The 23,703-nt window shown below is 42.5% G+C and overlaps 1 protein-coding gene across 6 annotated transcripts in view; it reads left to right on the top strand.

Annotated features, from left to right (window-relative positions):
- Positions 1-19,937, top strand: part of LOC136430756 (1-phosphatidylinositol 4,5-bisphosphate phosphodiesterase epsilon-1-like) — a 36,324-nt gene extending 16,387 nt beyond the window's left edge. For 4 of the 6 annotated variants that reach the window (XM_066421638.1, XM_066421636.1, XM_066421640.1 and 1 more), the window contains exons 3-30: positions 865-1,108; positions 2,958-3,193; positions 3,653-3,798; positions 3,958-4,186; positions 4,557-4,729; positions 5,804-6,004; positions 6,490-6,744; positions 6,943-7,105; positions 7,396-7,761; positions 8,231-8,347; positions 8,740-8,845; positions 9,289-9,497; positions 9,920-10,036; positions 10,220-10,324; positions 10,635-10,859; positions 11,294-11,452; positions 11,719-11,851; positions 12,576-12,866; positions 13,703-13,885; positions 14,247-14,490; positions 15,256-15,380; positions 15,791-15,954; positions 16,461-16,619; positions 16,941-17,049; positions 17,160-17,275; positions 17,490-17,576; positions 17,815-18,048; positions 18,469-19,937. In XM_066421638.1, the coding sequence (XP_066277735.1) occupies positions 865-1,108; positions 2,958-3,193; positions 3,653-3,798; positions 3,958-4,186; positions 4,557-4,729; positions 5,804-6,004; positions 6,490-6,744; positions 6,943-7,105; positions 7,396-7,761; positions 8,231-8,347; positions 8,740-8,845; positions 9,289-9,497; positions 9,920-10,036; positions 10,220-10,324; positions 10,635-10,859; positions 11,294-11,452; positions 11,719-11,851; positions 12,576-12,866; positions 13,703-13,885; positions 14,247-14,490; positions 15,256-15,380; positions 15,791-15,954; positions 16,461-16,619; positions 16,941-17,049; positions 17,160-17,275; positions 17,490-17,576; positions 17,815-18,048; positions 18,469-18,768 (5,196 nt within the window). In that variant the 3' untranslated portion in view covers positions 18,769-19,937. The remainder of the gene's footprint in view (positions 1-864; positions 1,109-2,957; positions 3,194-3,652; positions 3,799-3,957; positions 4,187-4,556; positions 4,730-5,803; positions 6,005-6,489; positions 6,745-6,942; positions 7,106-7,395; positions 7,762-8,230; positions 8,348-8,739; positions 8,846-9,288; positions 9,498-9,919; positions 10,037-10,219; positions 10,325-10,634; positions 10,860-11,293; positions 11,453-11,718; positions 11,852-12,575; positions 12,867-13,702; positions 13,886-14,246; positions 14,491-15,255; positions 15,381-15,790; positions 15,955-16,460; positions 16,620-16,940; positions 17,050-17,159; positions 17,276-17,489; positions 17,577-17,814; positions 18,049-18,468) is intronic. The other 2 variants (XR_010754935.1, XM_066421641.1) reach the window with 2 other exon arrangements.
- Positions 19,938-23,703: the final 3,766 nt, after the last annotated feature.

The raw sequence follows: 23,703 nt of genomic DNA, 5'->3' as shown, positions 1-23,703 counted from the left end.
TGGCTGATAAGAACTTTACCCAATGGTCATAATTGATGTCTGCAGTCAAATGCACACAAATAGCTGATAAGTAGGCCAGCTAGATTTGCAGTTGCTATGTGGGCGTAGACTAACAAGTATGACCATATGTCTGATACGATTAAATGGGTTTTGGAGGACGGGTCAATTGAAAATCATTGGATTTGTATCAAAGGTCAGGGTAAAAAGCAGCACCATTTTCCTCTGATGTTTGTAGTTTCAGGAATGATCAGCTTTACTGGTGCTCGTGGCTAAACAAAGAGGCCACCATGATCATGAATATTCTACCTTTAATATAACAATCACACATGCCTGGAATTCACTAATATCCCTGTGTAAAGCACCACTTCCCTGTGGCTGCTGAAGTCACCCATTAGTGCCATGTTCAGTGTACTTTTGCTTTCATATCTCAATCACAATGTCTGGCATCTGAGCAGCCTCCATGTGCCCTGTGGCAGGTGGCTTTGGTCTGATGATTTCATTAAATGACTTTGCTGACCTTTCGCTGCACTTAAAGAGCCAGTCTGTTCATCGGACCATTAGAAAAGATAAGACTCCAGGAGCTTTCATGTCAACTTACCAGTGTGCAGGTGGACATTAGAACCTGTGTCTTCAGATATGGGCTGCTCCAATTTGATTTGTTTGTCCTTTGGTTTAGCTAAAGTTTATGAAAGGTCAACATGAAAACCAAGCTTTTAAGTGTAAGGGACAAGTCTGTGCCTTGGTACACACATTTGCACGGAGTGGATGTACCATCTGATTTTTTCCATGAAGTGTTTTCATCTTGCTAGATTTTTTTCCTTACCATATGTATTTTCTAATTGATATTTCTGTTGCGCACCACAGGGTGTCCATCTACCCTCTCCAGACAGCCCACCCAGCCCGGCTATCTGCCTCAGACTGTTGCCATGGCAACGGCAGACCCACCCCGCCCGATGTTGCTGCTACGGCTGCGTCTCGCTCAGTCGGGTGGAGCGAGGATGTAGGTTCCTTGGAGCGCTGTCGTGCCCACAGTTTGAGGAGAAGTACCCGACCCTCTGGGAGGCCATGTACAACCTGGGGTGGAAGGCAACGCTTCCACACTACAACAGTAATGATCATTTATTCTTACCCTGCAGACTCCAGCATAGATTTTATATGTTTCCCTCTGAAGGTACATTTGTGTAAACAGAACTATCTGATTCAGCTCTCACATTCTTGGCTGATACAAACGTTTTAATTGCTTCAGATCAATTTCAATAGAAAGTAGGGAATCAATTAACACATTTTTATCCTTCCTCTATATAACCCAAACCTTCCTCTGATCTCTTCTTGGATAGAAATTTATGTACAGAATAAGACTATCCTCTGCCTGTTGCTGGCTGCTGATTATCGAATACAGTCAAACCTGCCTAGGCGACCACCTTTTCAACGCGACCACCTGGCCATGTCGACCGCTTTTTCTCGGTCCCAAAAATTTTCCCCATAGGCACAAGCATTAAGCTGCCTGCCCAAGGCGACCACCTGTCCAACGCGACCGCGACCGCCACGAATTGGGACCACACAGAGCACAATCCCTGCCCATGGCGGCCGCCTAATTTTCAAGCGTATGGTGACATCGGGTCATATTGTTGTCGGATTTCACGGAAATGTTTTCAAGACTTTGAAGGACAAAAATAAGGACAAAAATACATGGAATAGCAATGTTATAGCATCGATTCCTCCAAGTGTTTTGATAAAACGTTCCCCCTAACATTGTAAAGACAAATGTTTGTGATGTTGTTGTGCCTATCGTAATCTTATAGTTTACCGCAAACTCAGTTCGGTTTGAACTCAATTTTCAAACAATACGTAGTGCATGGCGCCAAAAAATCAGATTTCACAGTAATTACTATCTATTTCTTGTAGTTTCAACAAAAATGTGTCTGTGTCTTACTAAATTCCGCCGAAAAATGACTTCGCGGCGGCAAAACATCGGGCGAGAAATGTTGTTCCTTGGTTCCGACGCCATCTTGGATTTGGCGCGGCCCGGATTTGGCGTACCGCCGACCTTTCTAAAACACGATGCTTTTGTGTATGAACATTTACGAATACTCTAGTTATTGATGAAAATTAGTATTCTAATTTCCTTTTTATTTCCATGAAACTCACAAACCTTTATTGGACAGTGTGCGTTCTGCTGCACTGACTTACCTGTCGATACGGTTGCACAGAGCTTGCCGCGCCGCGACGAAATCAAACCGTTCGTTTTCATCTTTAGTTGTCAGATAAAAAACTTTTTGCCCCTTTTATCCAGCGGTCGGCGCCCCAAAAAAGGCTGGGGCCAGCAGGTGTTTTCTAGGGATTTGTCTTAGGCCTTAAAACTTCGATGATGTGCGTGTGTGTGTGTACTATTTAATGTAACGTGTGAATGCGGGAGGGCGCTGCGTTTGCATACGTAGTCAAAATATTATGACGAAAATTTGTACACGATGTAGCGGTATACAATTATTGTACCCTGACCCTTTCCTACCCTTATTACAACGATAATGGAAAATGTAATTTTTGTAGGATCTTTCTGTCAATGAGAATTGAACCTGGTGGGGGTTATGCTGTCCAAATTCACATAATTTTCCATCCATCCATTTACGTACTGTATTTGAAAACCTCGATCTGGAAACATGTGAGTGGAATCCTCTTCATGGCGACCACCTGTCCATCGCGACCGTTTTTGCTCGGTCCGCCGGGTGGTCGCCTTGGGCAGGTTTGACTGTAGCTTGTCTTCATGTGTAGATGCAGTCCAGATGTAGTACATATCTGGCACTTACCAGATTTGAATTTGTAGCTGTTCTATAGTGCTCATGGTAGAGAACTTCGAGAATTCAGTTCAATCATGGATACTCAAATTCCTTGTTTTAGTACTCTGTTCCTTGTGGAACCACCCTAAAGCTAGGCTTGTAAATTTTGAACATTAATTTCAGTGCCAGAAGGTCTACAAGAAGATGAGCACCTTTCCAGCAGGCTGGAGCTGTTCCAGAATGTTCTCCAGTTCCCAGAAGAGGCAGCACTGATCCTGACGCAGGCGGAGCTCCGACTGTTTGCCTCAGTCCCACCAGGAGAGTACCTACAACACCTGTGTACCAACCTTAACAGGGGAGGGGCTCCAGGAGAATCAGATGGGGCTTCTGTACAAGACTTGATTGCACATTTCTACCAGGTAAGAGTTTCTCTAGAGTTTCGACTACAACTGATGTGTGTGGCTTCTGTTGATCACGTTCAACAGAAATAAGCATATTATTGTCAGGTACAGAAAGCCAAAATTCTGTCACAGTATATGCAAATACCAGCAAGAAATGTTGATAAACTTGAGCAAACAGATAGCTTGTATGCAGTCACACATTTTGGTGAAACAGCATGGGTATTAAGAGCACATCTGCAAAACTTAAGCGTTTAAGGTCGTGTTCCCGTATTTGATGTTAATATCTTGTATATAGGTTCATACAGTTGTGTCCAAAGAGATATTTTATTCAACAGCGGCCTTTACTCTGATGGAACGTTGACAAAAGAGGACAAAAGAGAATCGGCAGCTATAATACGGGTTTAAATAGCAGGCTAATAAGCATATGCACTTTACATTCTGAATACCTACTGGTATTAAGCTGTATCCATGTTCCAGGTGTCTGGCTGGGTGTCCAGCCTGCTGTTGAGTGGTAAGAGCCAGGAGGAACAGCGTGCAGCCCTGTCCTACCTGGTGTGTGTAGCTGTGACCTGCTGGAACATCGGCAACTACAACGCTGTGGTGGAGATTCTCACAGGCATCAGGTGTGTCTACTCTTATATAATGAACATAGATTTAGCTTTAAAGTACATTGTATCAAGGATGTTAGATGTGCACAAGGTTGTTGCTGTATGTTATAGTATCACAACAAGGTTTGAGTTATTGGGTTGTTTTGTGAAGCATAACAACTTTCCTGCCCTCAGATGTGAGCAGCTGAAGCCCCTCCTGGACAGCATCCCTAAGTCCGACCTGCTGCCCCTGCGCATGTTGGAGGTGGCGCGCTGCTCGATCACGGTCCACAAGCGCCTGGCCGCCCAGCCAGACTGCAGGATCGTGCCATTCTTTGCAGCCTTCCTGCAGGATCTGCAGGCGGAACTGATGGAGGGCTGCAGTATGGTTATCCTGCAGCAGGACTGCAGCATCGGCAATCTGGTTAGAACTGGTCTACTGCGTTATGTCATTTTGGCAACACTTAGGGACGGAGCCAATGATTAGTAATCATTTCATTTGAGCAGTGTATATGTATATAAACAATTTGCAAAGTTCTTTAGCACCCATTTTTACTCCTTATATACCCCTTCCCATCAATAGGTCAACAGAAAGGAGATATAAGGTAGAGAAAGCATCTGACACACAGTGACACTATAAGCAAGGAGGTTTAATCTTCATGGTATAAGCACATAACCTGGTATTATTGCATGATTTATGAACATGCAAGTACACGACGTAACAAATGGGACTAGAAGATACTACCAGATGCAAAAGAATGAACTATGATTCCCTTTTTGTTTCTGCCTTGCAGGTCATCTGTGATTACCTAGGACAGAACCATTTTCTCAGGCGGGTGGGGGCCAATGGCTTGATGGACTTCTCCAAGACTTTAGCAGTGCAGAACATCCTGGAGAACATAGACAGGTGTCAGGATAGGAATCACCCACTTACTGACTTACCGACGCTAGCACGACAAGACATTAGGTAGGAGATACTGTTGAGAGTGCTGAAATAAGCTGAGTGATGGCTGTAGAATGCCATCTAGCAGTATTCAGCTGTACTGCAGTTACAAAGGGACTGCAACATGAAGTCAAGTCTTCTTCATACATTTTCCCCACATCCTCTGTGTGCCTTGTAGACTTACAATTTTAACAGCTTTCTCATGGTCTGGACATGCAGTTCAGCCTTACCATTAGAGAGGCTGGTAAAATGTGTTTTTTTTAATATGGTCTGTAGAATCATGGAGGGTTTGATAAACCTCCTTGGTAGAATGTGTAGAATTTTAGTTTTGCATGTAGTGATGGTGCCATGTCTAATGATGTGATGTTTTCTAAAACTACCTTAAGTTTGTATAATTACAAGTGTAATTATAAGTGTAGTTTGTTGGTGTTAAACCTTTAAAAAAAATTTTAACAGTTATTGTTGGGCCTTAGTGTGGGTATGCGTTCAGCACTTTGTTATTTATACATTTATATTGCTGTTAAGTTTTAACCTTTAAGAATTAACCTCAAAGACTACCTTCAATGTCACAAGCAGTGCCATACCTCATCATATGTACATGTGTCCTATTCTATTCACATACATGAAACAATATTCTTTTGAAGTGCCCATTGACATGACTCACAATGTTTGTATTGCTTTGGTAAAAGTCAACGTCAGTACTTGTGTGAATTGTAAATTGCTAATTGTCTTCATGTGCTTCTACTTATACCAGTCCTTGTTAGTCTTCGCTGCAAATTCTTGCCCAAGTACATTTGTATGTGTACAGTCTGTTGTTGTAACTACCTCAAACTGTCTGTTAGCATGCACATTGAGAGAGGCATACAGGAGGTTCTTATTAAAATGAATGGAAAGAAAGAAACAGATGAAATATGACTGTGGCTTGGCATTTCAAGCAAAAAGACTCAAAGAAAAGACGATATGACTAAACTACCATTTAGTACTGCTTTGGACAACTAGTGTTTTTCTATTTTTGGTAGTTTCCTTGATAATATTAATAGTCAAAGAAAAAAGTTGTGGCCTGACTGTATTTGATTTTAATATCTCGTATGTTTTCAGACTACACTTGGGAGCTGGGGAAGAGTTTGTGCTGAGGGAGGAGGATGGCTCGTCCAAGGGTACCCCAGGGGTGGTGCTCCTCTCCCCCACCCAGGGGAGGCTGGACTTCCCCACCCTCCAGTTCATGCACAACGGAGCCACCATTGTGACCTTCACAGATGACCCCTCCAAGTCACATGTCAGCTTCCTCTCACTACTGAGGTACATGAATGAACTGTTGTATGTGGTATAAGATATAGTGTAGTAGTTACATGTAGTTGTATCCAGTGTTGGATTATACTGCTGCGGAGTTCCATGACACGGGTGGGCAGCAGTCAGCTATAGTCTTCATACCATGCTTCCAAGCGGGTCTGTCCAGTGGGTCCACACTGGTGAGGTCACACACCTTAATGTCCTTCCTGACACTCTCCATCCAAGATTTCTTGGGTCTACCACGAGCTCTGTTGCCCGTTAACCACAGTGTTAGATGTGTTTAAGAAAATGTAAATCAGTCATCCTCTATACTGAGTTTCTTTCTCAAGTTGCTGTCTGTTATATTTCTCCATACCAGTACAGTGCACAAGATCTTGCCTGTACAACAAGCACTTCTATTTCTCTACTGCTTTTTTCTGACACTTTTTTCTAGCTCTTTCAACATTTATTAGGACTTCAACAAGACAGTGATAATGTACAAATTCCTCCTTCAGGTGCAATAGTAAAATAGTGTGGACCAAGCGCGGGAACAGCGAGGGGCCAAACCTACATTCCATTTACGTGTTCGCTGCACACTCCTACGACAGTGCGGACGAAGGCTTCCTGGACTTGTTTTGCATAAAGGATGTCGTGATGGGAAGGAAATTTGCAGACCTCGGCAGTATTATGAAGCGTCACTCGCTGTCAAATGTCACACATGAGCAGAACTGCATCTCTGTCATGTATGGGACATCACTGGCAGAGAACAGGTAAAAAAACCTTTTAACTTGAAGTATTTGAATTGACAAATCTTCAACTTAAAATGCAGGATTTGCAAATATTAGCACGACTTGGGGACATGTGAATTTTGTTTGAATCTGTGTCATTTTGACCATATCATTTTAGGTAACATTTAATTAGGTAACAATTACTGCACATGTCATGCCAACTTGTTCCTCCATCTGCAGATGGAAGCATTTCATCGCCCCTACCAGTGTAGCTGGTATCTGGTTCTCTGGGCTGAAGAAGCTGCTGCAGATTGCTGGGCAGCAGAGGAGACAGGTGGACCAGCGGCTCCACTGGTTACAGAGACAGTACCTCAGTGTGTACTACGAGGACGAGAAGTGCAAGGTAGGACACTGACCAATGATTCATCTACCATGCAGTACAGTTTGTTAAGTATAGAGGGAGTACTCGGCTATGTACATGTAGTTTCGTGTACCCAATGTGCAGGGTATCATCACCTATGTCCATGGTGCTGAACACTTGTCCATTGCAGCTTGATAGTCATATAGCTTTTTTGATGCATCCTGAGACAGCATAGAAAACTTTACTTTCCGACGCAATTGAGTTTTGAAATGTGAGCTTCTTTGCTTAATGTGGATTTTTGTAGCTAACAACATTCTTCTATTCTGGAACAGGGTCCAACACCAGCTGATGCCATAGCCCTGTTTGGAGGAAGACAGTGGAACATTGGGACACCCGGGATTCCAGTGGTGAAATCACGGGAAAAATCCCCGTACAATACCACAAGGGAAGGCTCGCCATTCCGACGGACCTCCAGTCTCAATCTGAGCCGACACCGAGCTCGATCTCCCAAGCGCAAAGTGCATCTTACTACAATCAAGGATCACAGCGAGCAAAGTCCTGTGCGGACAGAGGTGTACAATGGAAATGCCACTCCTGTGGGGTCTGGCTCTACCCTGGACCCTGGAAAGTCCCCTTCCCCCTCCCACAGCCCCCGGCAGCTGTCCAAGAGCTGGTATGGAAGGGAGAAGCTGAAGAAGGTGTGGATGTGATTTTAGTTCCAAAACAAGATCAGCACTTTCTGAGCAAAGTAGATTACAACATAGTGACATACTGTGTACATTTGTGTCCTAAAGCACTTCAAGCAAGTCTGTGACAGGGTCAAAATATTTACTACATGGGAAAGAGTTGCATCGTCCTTTCAGATAGGGACGTAATTATAAAGCCAGCGGCCCTGTTTATGACGTCAAACCTCTGCACATAAAAGAACCCAACACACCTATCGAGAAGAGTAGTGTGACCTGGTGTGCTTTGGCCGTAGCAAAGCTGCATTGCACTACTAGCTAACGAAAAAGCATCATGCTTTGTCCTCATTCTGAGGTCTCCTGCTTTATGTTGACCTGTAGCATGTAGTATTGATCCACATCTATTAGACTTTCACAAGCCGTACTTCATGCAGTCAGTCGGAAGGGTTTTCATGCAATTATGTACATTTATATCCCATTGCAGAAGGACTCCTCTTCTTCTGACAGTCTGAAGTACCTACATGCCACCCACCTGAGTTATGTAGAGTTTGTGGAACTCTTCAAGTCCTTCAGCATCAGACTCCGGAAGGATCTCAAGGAGGTGAGAAAGAAGTTAAAGGTGGGGGGGGGGAGGTTTGTCACATTCCTGAAACATAGATCACTTCAAAAGTGCCAACACCTCCGTACACATGTAGATACAGGGAAGCACAGGTTGAATTTGGTCCAATACATCATGTACAACTGGTTTGCAACCACCTCGTAACTACGCTGTACTGATCATATGTGCAGGTTAATGCATTTCGTGGCATGTCAACGGCATACTTCTGTGTAGTGACAGATGTTTTTTACGTTGAGGGCTCCAATAATAATGATATTGTTTAGTTCGTACGGTACATTTTTTGTTGACCTATCATGTATAACTCGTATTTTTCATCTATACTGCAAAAACCTTGCTTTAGTAAGACCTGTCCTCCTCTTCCCCCACCATGTCAGGTGTTTGACAAGTATGCGGTGCCTTGTAAGGGTCGTGAGCTGAGGCGACTGGCCTACCACATGGGCTGTGTCACTGCAGGCAAGGAGACAGCAGACAGGGGACCATGTGAGAAAAACCTCTTTTATATGTGGGAGATTTTGTTTGACGCTCAGTTGTAACTTCTACAACAGCAATGTGTCATAACTGAAGTTTGTCTTCATTCAGAAAGTATCATTTGTCTGTTTGCAACTGCCAGGGACTTTGAGTTGTGGAAACTGTTTTTCCAGTCTCATCAACTTGGTCTCATATGTGTTTTTTTTCAGGAAGTTGTTTGATAATGATATATACATATATAATGCTTGTTGATAAGTTAACATTAATAATAGAGTGACAACAACATTGTAAATCACTGATGATTGCTTTTACATGTATTCTCATTGCAATAAAGGGCAGAAGTGCAAGGGTATGGAGCAGCTGTTGAGTCAGGTGACTTCAATACAAAAAGAGTACAATTATTATAGTAATTGCCCAGGTGTGAGTCACAGATGGTTGTTGTTATCTAACCACAGGTAGCATCACCAGAAACACCAGCCAGAGTAAGTCCGACAGCCGTATGAAGCCCATCGTGGATGCCATCGCAGTAGGCAGCGTTATCGCTAACAGTGCCAGCGTGGAGAGTTCGCTGGACATGGCGATCGGGGTTGGGGAACTCAACGACTTCCTGGTGAACGAACAGGGGCAGTATCTGTCGTACCAGGAGGTAGAGAGGATCATAGAGGTGAGAGTACAGCACAGGAGTACACCAGGTCGTGCAGTGTACTAGTAATATATCCAGCTGCTGCCATGCCGGGAACCAAATGGCGGTTATGGAAACGTTTTTAGTAAACCTAAAGCAAGCCATGCTAAGCATTAAGGTTGGTTATTTGGGGAATGCTAGAATTCCTCTTAAAGCTGTACTTTTGATGACTACAATTTGTTTCTTCCTGCCACTTTCTAGTGTAATGATGCTAAATTTGTTTATTCATAAAATTGCCAAATGGACAAGGGCAAGAAGTTAGCTTTAACTGTATTAGATTTAATGACCAATCAGAAAGCAGAATTTTTAGAAAATCTTTCCTTTACTCTCAACTTAATTACATATCCCAATATGTGTCATCTAAGAATTTTCTTTCATTTGTTGGTACTCTCTGAATGTTGCAGAGACATGAGCCAAGTGCACCCCTGAGGAAGGAGGGCTGCTTGTCCTTTGAAGGGTTTGCCAGGTTTCTGATGGACGAGACCAACAATGCTTTCATCAAAAGTACAATCAGAGAAGAGGTAAGAAAGCAAATATGACATATAACATTTGCAGCTAAAAATAAGGATTTTCCCAGACTTGACACAGTTGATGGTACAGCTTTCGCAATGCATTACATTATGTTCTTTAGATATTCACCTATTCTTGTACCACTTTAAACATGCCCTCCTTCAAGATTCAACTCCCAAGATGTTTTTTTTCAGGACATGGACCAGACACTTTCTCACTACTACATTGCCAGTTCCCACAATAGCTACCTTACAGGCCACCAGCTCAGAGGGGAGTCCTCAGTGGAGCTCTATAGAGAGGTAAGGCTCCTTCAGCAGTGTGGATATGTGACAATTCATTTGTAAGAGATGTCGTAGTTGAAAACTGAATCACTCTGTGTACTTTCCAGATTGTCCCAGGGCCGTGTGCACCTTGAACCGATTAGAATAGGATCCTCACACAATTTTGTGTTCTAGATTCTCTTTGGGCCTTGTACCAGCGTGTGAGTCTGCTATTGACTTGCCATACAAAACATTTTAAATTCAGAGGGGTTACCTCAAAATTCATGAATATGTGTATGAAATAGTATCTGGATCCTCCTGAATGCCTGGCATGTCCCGTGCCATGCAGGTGCTGCTGACTGGATGTAGATGTGTGGAGCTGGACTGCTGGGATGGGGAGGACGGTAACCCCATCATCTACCACGGACACACCCTCACCACCAAGATACCCTTCAGAGACGTGGTGGAGGCCATCAACGACAGCGCCTTCCTGGCGTCGGACTACCCCGTCATCCTGTCCATAGAGAACCACTGCTGTCTGCAGCAGCAAGTCAAGATGGCACATTGTTTCACGGTGAAGCATCACATTTATCTTGTCATTCATACACCTTTTTTTCTTTGGCCCCCTTTCTGGTATAAACCCCCTCTCATGAAGTATTTTACTGTTTTGAATCTAGTATTTGCCCTTGGAGACAAGATCTTGGCTGCCTGTAAAAAATTTGTTAGCGCTGGAACCAAAATCTTTTTTTTTAACTGCCCCTAAATGTAGACTACCAATAGATCACTAGATCTAGTTGCTGTATAAATTGTTAGCATGAGGACGAATAGGAGGGGCAAGCTGTATGACGGGAGGTAAGTAATATTTGTCTTTCCTCAATGCAACCCTAGACCTATTGTAAATGTACATCCTAAATGAGATACATGTACATGTAGGTAGACTGAAGTGTACTGCACTAACTTCATGTATTCCATAATTCATCATGACCTGGTGCAATTTTTCTTCTCCAGAGTATCCTGGGAGAGAAGCTGGTGACGAGGTTCCTGTTTGAGTCGGATGCAGTAGACGATCCTTCTCTGCCCTCCCCCAACCAGCTGAAGGGCCGCATCCTGCTCAAGAACAAGACACTTCACCCCTACCGCATTCCTGTCGACCTACTCAGACAGAAGGTACTGGGAAATCAACTAAAAATGGGATTTTCTTTCAAATTTCACGCAATGTCATCCAAGCTGATCAAAATTTTACAGTTACTGTATTTTGAAAGTTGTAGACTGTCCACTGACAGTAACAGTGCTGTCAGTGCCAGTCTGTGCCTCAGACAATGATGACTTATATTTTGTTTGAGATGTGTCTGTGGGAAACGTAATCTCATCAATGTGCCTCTTGATTATATCAACATCTGTCTGTGCTGAAAGATTGTGACTTTATCCTGCAGGCACATCTTTTAGCCAGCCAACAGCAGACCATCAACATCAGCACCGAGCAGGTTGCCATGGATACGGGCTGTCTGTCGGAAGATGAGCTAGATGATGATTACCTGGAGGAGGAGGAGGATAGTGACATGCCCTGTAGGTACCACAGACTGCTGGAGGAGGGGATGGGAATAGTTCAAGGACAAATACATTGTATCATGTACTGCCGAGGGGTGATATTGTAACAATAACATTTCACCCAAATTGCAAGGAAAAATTTAGTATCAGATACCAGTAGGCAATAAGAAACAGTAATTGACTGTCACATCATTTGTTTCAACATGTACCTTCTCTTTTTCTTGGAAAATGTTCTTTGAATTTCTTGGTGCAAAGACAGATTCCCTCATCAAAGTTGATCTGTCAAGTTGTTTAGTCCCAAGAACAGGAACACAAAACAAAATGAATTTTGTGGTATATGTACTGTAACAGTTCTAATTACGTAGATGCATCTGAAGGTTACTCCATATACATGCACTAGTGTTTGGTAATTGTTATTGTTAGTTGGACAACAGGCTTTCCTTCCATGACCTTTGTCATATTCAAAGACCAAAAAACATTTCATTCCAAAGTAATACATTAAGCAACAGTCTGAGGTGAACTCAGTTCTGGAATGGAATTACTAACTTGTATTCTGTAAACTAGTATGTACTGTATTTGATGTTCTTTATGTGTATGGCTTCTCACAACAGTATGAGTGCTTTCCTCTCACTGTAGCCACTAATACAAACCAAACTTACAACAAACAGAAAAAGCACTCTATCTCGTAGGACCTACACTAACCGCTATTTCTTTCTCTTTTGTCCTCTACATGCATTTATAGCTTCTCCATTAACCCCACGGGACATTCCAACCAGTCCAACAGGGGTGGGCAACTGGACACTCCATAAGGAGAGCCCCTCCAGTTCCCCTGTGGTTACTGCATGGACTTTCCCCAGGGGTGTACCATCAAGCTTTAGTCTGGGTAATCCTTTCCCACCTCACAAGGGTAGCTCATCGACCCCCACTAAGGGTAGTCCTTCCACAACCCGCAAGGGTAGCCCCAAGACCCTCCCTCGGGGGTGGGGCAGGCCTCTGTCATTTCCTGAGAGCATCACCAGCTTCTTTAGCCATGGTGGGTACAACACTGGCAGGAGTGGCAATCTTCAGACTGTAGAATATCATTCTGTAGTTACTGTTTTAACCATAGTTCAAATATGTCTTTTTACCTCCACTAGCATGCATGTCCTCTCTTTGAAAATATTTCTTGAGCTTAAGTGGATGATATGTTACAATATCGGAATTAAAAGCACATTTACCCTGAGAGCAGGATTGTAAATTTCGGATTTGTATCACTCAAAAGCTGCGAATAATTTTTTTAAAATATCTACAGTTTGAAGAGAGCCCGATTCATCTTGCCCGTGATTGGGCAGACATCACTTCAGCTTGCATCTCGTATGATTTGTCTTTAATCACCTCTAGTTGCCTATCACTGCTTCATTGTGCTGAGTCCACTCTCAATATAATCACATGTTTGAAGTCCTCCTTGAAAATTCTGTTGTGTCCTGCGCTTGTGTGCTCTCACAGATAATCACTGATGCACCATGCACTCAAGGTCTCGTACAGCATGCTGCAACATTTGATGTACACATGTATTACAGTAAGCCATGCACTTCAGCATCCAATGGAATCAGAAGCCCATGCTATGACAGAGAATCAAGTGTAAACTGTGCTGTTTTACATGAAATCTATATATTGCACACTAAGCTATGGGATGAGTTTGAAATGAAGTCATTCATTGTGCCATAAATTCAGTTGCAAGTCATGCAACATGCCATGAAATCAGGTATCAAATTATGCACAGAGCCGGGAAGACTTAACACAGAAGTAATGCACTGTGATTGAGTTGAATGAATCTTCACAGGAGTTTCACAGGTAGACAGATTGATTGAGTGAAATGTTACCATGTAGATGCTGAGGAGGTCACGCAGCTGCGGACAAAAAGTGACCCGAGCAGCCGTGACAGCACACGTCGACATACCTTCCTGGTTGATAACCAGCCCATCGTAGTCCCCAAGGAGGAAAAAGAAACCAGCCAGGTAGCTCCGGAGCTGTCTGATCTTGTGCCGTACCTGCAGGCAGTCAAATTCAGAGGTGGGCATCGTCTGACTTCTTATTAACCATTTTGTTTAAAGCCTTGTCTCCTAGAATTTTGGATAAGTCTTAGTCTTGTGTTGGAGGTTTTAAGATTTAAGTAAAGTCAAACATTACCTTCCGAAGTTTAGGCTTTCCAACCCAATCATAGTCCACCTACTGAACTTTCTACTGAATTTTTGGCCTCTGGTAATACTGGCCTACTTATCAAATGGTCTTTTATTTTTTCTGTTGGAAAGACTTTGATCTTGATAACAATAAAAACAGATGTTGTTTACCAGGTAGACATGTTTGCTAAATAGTAGCCAGAGCCACAAGAGCATTAGGGTTTTGTCGCTTACTTAACTTGTTTTGTACCCAGGGTTTCCTTCGGAGCAGTCCAGCCTCAAAAGGGAACGTGCCTCCACCCGCAAGTCCAGCGTTCCCCACGACACCCGCAAGTCCAGCCTCCCGCGTGACCTGGACCGGCGCCCGTCCGGGGACCGTGACTCGGCCCAGCTGAACATCAGCTCCATCATGAGGACGCCCAAGTGCTATCACATCTCCTCCATCAACGAGAACACTGGGAAAGCACAAGTCAGGAAACACCCTGGCAAGCTCCTCACATATCCTTTGTATGGCATTGCACAGTCAAGAAGGCTACAGTATTGTGTAGTTGAGCGTAGTACTACAAATACTGTATATGAAAATTTGTCTTTAACCTCCGTACTTAAATGCAACAGTTTCTAAGAACAAGATGGATGTCTTTTGGATGGGGTTGACAGAATGATAGACAACTGTCATCTGTGTATGGCCATTCATATATTATCTGTATCTGTATCTATCTGTATCTGTATCTATATAGCCGGTATAACCGCCATCAGGCGTAACACACCAGCTTCGCAGGCACGCGGCGCGGCAGCAGCTGGTCATATTACACCGAACGGTCTGTTACACCTAGTCTTTGCATATCTGACTGCAACTGTTCTTTAAAGCTACTTAGTGATGAAGCTCCTACAGTACTTGATGACAACGAGTTCCATTCTACAATGGTTCTCGGGAAATACGAATTTTTGAACACGTCAATCCTTGGCTGATAACTCTGGTACTTAAAAGCATGACTATTTCTGGTCCTCTTCTGAGCTGGCATTAGATACTTATCAGTCGGTACGTCCACAAGTCACAAATTTTGATGAGACTGTGAGCGCAGACTTAGCAATGAAGGAAAAGTGCTAATTCTTATGTTATAAAGCACAACCTGCAAGTTTTCATTCTCCCTAATATAATGTAACTGCCCCTGTTTACTTGTGCCAGTAATAGTAACTGAAAAACTAAACAAACTGTAGATTATGTATTTCTGTACTACCGGTATATCCCTTAACCTTACCCACTCATACGGAGAAACAGCTCCTGAGAACCTACCCTGCAGGGACACGCTTCGACTCCTCTAACCCCAACCCCATGCCATTCTGGCTACATGGACTTCAACTGGTGGCCCTCAACTACCAGACAGACGGTACCAGTAATTTACACTCCACAACATGCCTTTATAGCAGAAATGCCAAAGTTCGTTCGAATCAGTAGTAAAAAAATATTGAAAGCATCAGATATTGCAGGCTCGATATTGTGGTCAGTTTACCTACGACCTACGGGAAACCAATTGTTTGATCAAAAACTCTGGTGAGGTTTCCTAGTGTTAGATTTTTAATCAAATATTACATTGTTTATCCAGAGCATTGACAAAGTAGCATAAAAGAACAAGCTCCTCCAGTGGAGTCAATTTTGTATATCCTCTTTTTACTGTGTATTTAATGAATTATGATACAATCATTGTCAATCACATCAGCTCTGTCCTGTGAAGTAAAACATTCCATAAAACTTTACAGACTGCTTACATTTTACTCAAAGTCTTTTCTTTTCTCTCAGATGTGCCTATGCACTTGAACTCGGCTATGTTCCATCAGAACGGTGGGTGTGGTTTTGTCCTGAAACCCCGGGTGATGTGGGACCCCGCCCACCCCTCCTACAGGCGCTTCTGCCCCATGGACAAGGACAGGTGTGGCATGCAGCCGCGCAGCATGGACATCACGGTAACACATGTTTCACTAGCTGTTTCTGCAGCTACCTGTACATGTATTGTACTTTATGTAAACATTGTTGCAAAATGGCTCTGTCCCCCACACCCTAGTGATAGGTAACTGACAATGACTCCTGAGTATATTTTAGCAAAAATGGCAAGAATTAATACCTGTGTTATATACTCATATACATGCAGTACGTTTGTGAGATTCTGTATTGTAACTTTGTCATGCTTGTAAATTTGTGAACACCTTCTTGTCTGTTCTGCTACACAGCAATACAACCATTTTCAACCCCACCTAACCAACCACACCAAGGAGGTTTAATTTATAAAACCTCCTCAGTCACACATATATCATCATCCGAACATCTTGTCAGTTTTGCGGTGTAGTTACATGTAGCTGTGTAGCAGAGATACACACAGACTTATGGTATGACAAAACCATGGATACCCAGCCATGCATTCCTCCCGCTCACGACCCAGACCTAGGAAACCTCTGACTGTGTGGTGTTGCAGGTGCTGTCGGGCCAGTACGTGTGTCCGTCCAGCCTGCAGGGCAGCCCCATGGTGGAGGTAGAAGTCATTGGTGTCCCAGCCGACTGTGTCAAACACAGGACCAAGACTGTCCACAGGAATGCTGTCAACCCCATCTGGGCAGAGACTTTAAAGTTCCAGGTAATTAGTGTGACGCTTCACAAGGTATCTGTTTGGTGTGTCAATCAAATAGATTCTAAATGTTCATTGTATACAGTTACATGTACACACACTCTCAGATCGTGCTTTAGAGATCCTTTGTGATACCTATTAATAGTGCTATGTCTAAGTGTCCTTATCATTGGTTCAGAATTAGTGCCACTACTTCCCCATCCCTTTTGCTGAAGGCTATCCACAGCAGTACACAGGTACTGTCCTTGGTGCTGATACAGTAGTCATTTCATTTCAATAATTTGTATGGATTGCAATCCTTCTACTTCTCTGTTTGTTTGATTTGTCCAGGTGACCTTTCCAGAGTTGACCTTTGTCAGGTTCACTGTCACCGATGTCATGTCATCATCATCATCACCAGGGGCCCAACGGATCATTCCATTCATGAGCCTTGCAAGGGGTGAGTAGGATAGTGGTGAAATTACCTTTCATTGCTGCCCTTTTGAGCCTTTGATAGCCACATTGCCTATCTAACTCAAGTGAATACTAACCAGTTTGTATTCTGTTCAGGTTACCGTCACGTTTGGCTGCACTCTCCCCAGGACCACCCCATGGAGCTGAGCACCCTGTTTATAAAGACTGATGTCAGCTCCCCAGACGGGTCAGAGGATCAGCAAGGGGGACAGGTCAAGTGGTCTTCATTACTTTTAACCCCCAAAATATCCCAAGCTCAACAACAATATTGGAATTGTACTTGATAGGTCATTATTGTATCTTCATCTATGTTATAACCTAAGAAACCATCAGCTACCTCATGGTTTGGCTTTCATTACCACTTACCGGTACTTGTTACCCATTTTGCATTGTTAATTTTTGATCCCCATAATTTCCCTGTTGCAGGTGTGTGTTTATGGAGCTGTGCCCTCAGAACCGTTCAGTGTCTTTCCTGTGGACAGGGAGAGCACAGCGTACGACATCGTCAAACAGGTGAGGAAAACTTCATTGCAAACAATAGACATGATTAGGATGTTCCTCCGGAAACGGCAGGAGTGGTCTGGCAAATTTTGCTATTATGGCAGGTGGTAGATTTTTGCTGGAACATTGTTGTAACTTAAGAATGTAATGCCTGCATATGGGTAAACTTTTTAAGTAGCCAGTAAAAATCACTAAAGGATCAATGGTGCACTTAAGAAGCAAACACATACCACTTTCTTGTGTCTTCTAGGCCTTGCAGAGAGCCAGTCGACCCCCAGCTGACATTCAAAATGTTGTCATTGAGGAGACGGTCATTAAAACGAGAGGGGAGACAAATACGAAGCAAGAAATGGCTGGGCAACAGAGTAAAGGTAACGGCGCCACCCAGCAGGTACAGAGAGTACTGCACATGGAGGAGCGGTTGCTGGCATGTCAGGACAAGTGGGCAGGTGTGGGCAGATTCAGCATGATACAGAGGAAACAGGTGAGCTGCAGTTCAGAGACGATTTTTGGTGACACCTCAGGCAAGAAGCTGATAAGCACCTGATAACAAAAGTATCCATGCCTTCACTTGACAATTGTCATTTATGCTGCTGCTTGCCTCATTGTTCTTGCCCCTACTTTTGTGTATTTGTGCTCCAGAGAAGGTGTAACTCATAACAAGATATGAGAATGCACTTTTACTTTGAGGGCCTAAGATCATTGAACTTTATTGATAATTGCCTAACATCCTTTGCTTTACAGCCAGTCTATCATCAATTTTACGACAGGCAAACAAATGTTTCACTCATGTTAAACTTCATATAGGCAGCTAGACATCCGACTTGCAAAAAAACTATGCGACTGAAGTTGAAGGATAAATTAGAGATGACTCTGTTTGTTATTTGTTATTTGTTATTTGAAGGACACAAAGCCCCAGCTGTCGTCCCCGGCAACGACCTCCATCCTCAAGGTGAAGTGGAGTCCACGCACCCCACATCGCTTTTTCACAGCTAGTCAAGAAGAGCCCAAATCTAAGGGAAAAGGACTTAAGGTCGAACACAATAAGGATGGCAAGGGCAGTAAGAACAAGGCACTGGGTAGCAGGGACAGTACCCCCGACAAAAGCACAAAGCAGAAGGACAGTACCTCAGATGGAAAAATGAAGTCCAAGAAAACATCCCCACTTTCTCTGCAGAAACTGTCAAACATGTGGAAACAGTGATGTCTGGGGAACTGTACTTATTGTAACAATCTATTGATAATTTGATTCGTTTTATGGCAGAAAGAGATATTTGATTGTTCAAGAGTTTGAGCTTTAAGCAAGGGCTTATTATATTCAAAGTACTGTCTTACACCACAAGTCAGTGACTGCTGTATATATACCAATATTTGTGCAGAAATGTATGTATAGGTGATGTGAACATGTGTATTTTGATGGTTCAGTTCTGACAATCAGGGACAAATCCATTGGTGTTTTCTGGGCTAAGCTGTAGGAAAATGTGTCATGCTCAGATGAGGGTTTGCTTCCTTAGTTGTGCCATTTCATGCCTGTCGTTGTCTTGACTAGTCTGGGTACCGGTAAAAACTAGGTTGGGACCCAGGCTATGGCTCCATACTGAGTATGCACAGGTAATCCGGAGGTGGGACAGACTAAGTCTACATTCCTGCAATTTTATGTCCTATAAGAAGGTCTTCAAAAGAAATACTAAAGTTAGTATCTACAAAATGATGTGCACTATGACATTGTGTGTGACATTGCTGATGACAGTTTTATGTATCCATGTCATGGTTCTTTTAATTCTTTTAGTCTTATCCAAGCAGTACATTTGTGCAGAACAGTATGTGTTTGATACAGTGTACTGTGTAGGTGTTCTATTCAAAATTATCTATCCTAGATGTTATGTTTAGCTTGATTTTGTGTAGGCACAATCTTATGTTTAGCTTGATTTTGTGTAGGCACAATCTTAGTATAGACGAGAAGATTTCATTTTCGGGTGTTGTTTTCCTCTATTTATTCCAGGTGGGCATAGGTAAAGAGCTTTTCCAGGTTTTTATATTGTTTGGAACAGTATTTGTAGATAGAAGTTCTGTTGCTTTTTCAAGAGCAGACATTGAATTTGTGCATAAGGGTTCTCTGTATGGTTTCTCTCCATCTGTGGTTACACATAGCATACTACAGTACTGCTGTATCCACAGGTTATATCCCAACACACCCGTCTGCTTTGTAGATATTTGTGTACTTTGGCAAATTGGTATGAGTCACAACATATTTGTGGTCATTTCACACTTTGAGAGGATTTTGCCCTTTGAAACATACATGTACCATCTGTGATGTTGCAATGTTGCATGGAAATCTTTTTAAGTACATTTGAAATATAAATGTACATTGTACAAGTCATGTTTGTAACAATTATGCGTCTTATGACCTTGATTAAGACTCAGCACTCATTCCAATCCAGCCGAATAGTGTTTCCAACAAACAGAATACCCATTATGATTACAACAAAACTTGCACATTTTGCGAAAAGCAAAGTGGCGATTGTAACTTTACCTCCACGCCACTTTCAGAATCTGTACCCTAAGCCACTGCCCAGTGGATCGCCCAGTGGATCGCCGAATTTCCAGACAATCAGTGTATTTAGATAATAACATCTTACCACGACTGAAACGGGCATGGTTCGCCGGTCTCAATAACTCACATGTCGATTTGTCCTTTTCCAATAACCGCATCACTACTCTAGAGCGCGGGTGTTTAAAGAAATCCCATATCTTGAAATGCTAGATTTGTCAAGAAATTTACTGTCGGAAGTTGAAAGTGGATGGTTCCGAGGGCTTTCCTTACTACATACACTAGTCCTGAATCCCTTATCGGACTACGAGTCCTGAACTTAACTCGAGACTGCCTTGCTTGTTTAAGCAAGAAAACACCTGGGGGGCTTGTCGCACTGAAAGTTATCAGGGTAGGCGAACAACGTCACATTCTTTCGGGGCAAGACGACATCTACAAAATGGACTGGAGCCTCAAGGTGAACAAAACTAATTTTCCTTGGGAAGGATAGGTGGTTCGACTTCGCATCGACAACCTAGAATTTTGTCTGACATATTCACTATCAAAAGAATTCCACCTCAAATGGGGTTTTGTAGACCATCCTTCCTACGCTCATCTTAAGCTAGTTATTAAAGGGAAGGGAAGTGGGTAGTGAGTCATTTGTGTTTGGTCCCTTACACATCCGAGCGCTGTTTGTCATCGTGTTAGCTATGGGGAAAACGAGAGAAAGACAAGATAAGGGGTAGACAAGACGGTATAACTGTAGCTCTAGAAAGTGGCGCGACCTTGCAGCTAGTCAGTATGGACGATACCAAAGTATTGAGGAACAAAGGCAGCATTGCCTTGGTGTCTAGCTATGACCAAACAATGGTGACCAAACAGTCAAACGGTCCAACCACTGACCAGATCAGACTGAGAGGAGAGTCTGGTTTGACTGGTATCTATTGCTTTGTAGCTCATAGAGACGGGGGGATTTTAATGCCGACCACTTTTAGAGGCGTGCGGTAGAAGTTGATTCGAAATGCCTCGTTTCGAAAGATATTCCGAATGTAGAATTCCCTACGACACCGTCCTATGAGACCACGGATTCTAGATCCACCGCTAATTCAAAGTACCTTGAGCTCACGGATGTTACAATGTTCGCCAACTTGGTGGAAAACAGGCCCAACAAAACGTTTCCTCCCCCCATAACATGGCTAACTGAAGAGAAAACGGGTTTGCAATATCTTATACCCATTGTCGTTATGTCAACCGTGTTGCTCCTATTTCTACCATTGCTCTTACTCTGGGTGATCAGCTACAAGCGAGACAACGACAGAAATGCTGCTCAAAATGCCCTAGACACTGGGAACAAGTCGCATCTTGCTCAAGCAATGATCAGTGCAACAAGTCTTATTGGTATCCCGATGTAGGACAGATCCGAACAAGTTTTAGAAAACAGTGAACTAAACAACGCGGATGTAAATGTACCAGATACAACTATCAGTCCGCATCTTTTCCAGCCAGCCATTTGTGTAGCGACTCTTATCAGCAATCCGAGGTACCAAAGGCCCGACCAAGTGTTGGTTCGCCCTCCTAACGTTAACGACGTGGATGAAACCCTTTCCATCCACACGTACACGGATGAGGACATGTATGATCCTTCTGAAACCCACCATTACTCCGAAGATGTCAAGGATATCTAAAGGATAATCTTAAAAGCAGCAATCCGAACAAAGCTTTAACGAGGAACAAAATGTTCGGCATTTGGAAGGGCCCGGTGTTGCACGAAACCAAAGACCCAACCCATAACGTTATGGCATTTCATGCTGCGGCAGTGAGCGTGATGCCTGCTTTTAGTTTTACAACCAATCACCATGTACGACAACATTTCCATAAGACTCTGACAGTTCTCCTGTGTTGTACACAGCAGCAAAGTAACGAAGCACTCACTGTGTAGATATAGAGCTGGAAAGGAAGGGATTCGAAAAACTTCAATCTTTAATTCATTGATGAATGGGTCGAAAAATAAACAATTTTGAACAGATATCCAAGGTGATAAAAAGCAACACTTAGGTTGACTTGTTTCAATTGTATTAAGAATTCAGCCCATCAAATGGCTCCCCTGGTGGCCAAGGTTAAATTGCACCGTTAAGTAATCAGCACACATTACTACATTATGACAGGAATATTAGATTGTTAGACAGCCAAAAATACCATTGTATTTGTTCAACGACTTGTGGCAACCCTTTGGAGAGATCCAAGGAATGAAGGCAACGAAAATTCTGTTATCTGTAAGTATTTCTTATACACACATTCAACCTGGTTTCCCCAGGTAGTAAGAAATTGTAAACCCTTTTGCTTCCCATAGTTATTTTATAGGCACACACACACATACATACACACACACACACACACACACACACATAAACACCTTGTACAATTGCACAACTATTGTAGTTTCAAATCAAAATGTTTTGGCTATATAGCTATACAGTATTGTTCTAAAATGTAGAAACAAGAGAAACAAATACTGTACATGTTCTGGTAAAATATTTCTTGTAATACACAGGGTAAGAAGCAGTCAACATCAGAATAGCCGGGGTCATGACGCTATACATATCAAGTGCGAAATTCTGGCATTTGCACTTAGAAACATACAAAATTACAATATCATACGTTGGTAGTATAATATAGAAACCATACTTGGATAATTCTTGTAAAAAAACACAATACATGAGATCCTATCTAAGTGTTAGCAATATTCAAATCGTATGTTAAGACAATTTGGCTGACAAAATCTAAGTCCTTTTTGTTGTCACATCATCAACATCATCAAGTAAGTTCCTATCACAGAACTATCACATAGTTTTCCTTTACACATGTTCACCATTGGCTGAGTCAACCCATTGACTTCTAGCCCTTGCAAAATTCCCTTGTTTTCCTTTGTCAGCACATTTGATCTCAACCCCTCCAACTGTACAAGGCCTTAGGAGTTCTTTGCTTGTATGGGTCAGTATTGCATAAAACATGGAATGTATCTTGAAAAAATCTTGAAAGTTGTTTAAAGATAAGAACTACAGGTATTCAACTACAGTTCCAGTATATTTAGCGCATACCTTATGAAGTGCAACAAATGGAAGCACAAAGACCTACAGAAATGAAGATGAACTTGAACAAACAGCAATTTTCACTTCAAATGTGCTAATTTTAAGTACATGTACATACATTGAGATACATAAAATATTCAAATATGCTTATGATTTGCACAGATATATCTATGTTTGAATATACAATGTAATGCAATATGCTATTACCTGAAGTGTACATGAGTGTATTTCTAAATACATTACATGCATTATCAAACACAATGCATCTCTGCCATGCATGCTGTATTTATGAAATAGCATAAAAGTGACTCCTAATTTGCACATAATTGCATGCCATCATACCTTTACATAACCCAATAATTAAGTACATACTTGCTGACATCACTGAAGTGTATAAATTGGACGGTGAGATTGTTTCATGAATGTATATGTTATGTTATGTTATAAAAACTTGACCAAATGTCTACATGACCAAACATGTGGTTCTTACCATCATACATAGATACAAACCTGAAGAAAA

The sequence above is a fragment of the Branchiostoma lanceolatum genome, chromosome 3 (assembly GCF_035083965.1).
Source record: "Branchiostoma lanceolatum isolate klBraLanc5 chromosome 3, klBraLanc5.hap2, whole genome shotgun sequence".
Lineage (NCBI taxonomy): Eukaryota > Metazoa > Chordata > Leptocardii > Amphioxiformes > Branchiostomatidae > Branchiostoma > Branchiostoma lanceolatum.
The sequence above is the reverse complement of the archived record's forward strand: the minus strand, read 5'-3'. Positions and strand labels throughout refer to the sequence as shown.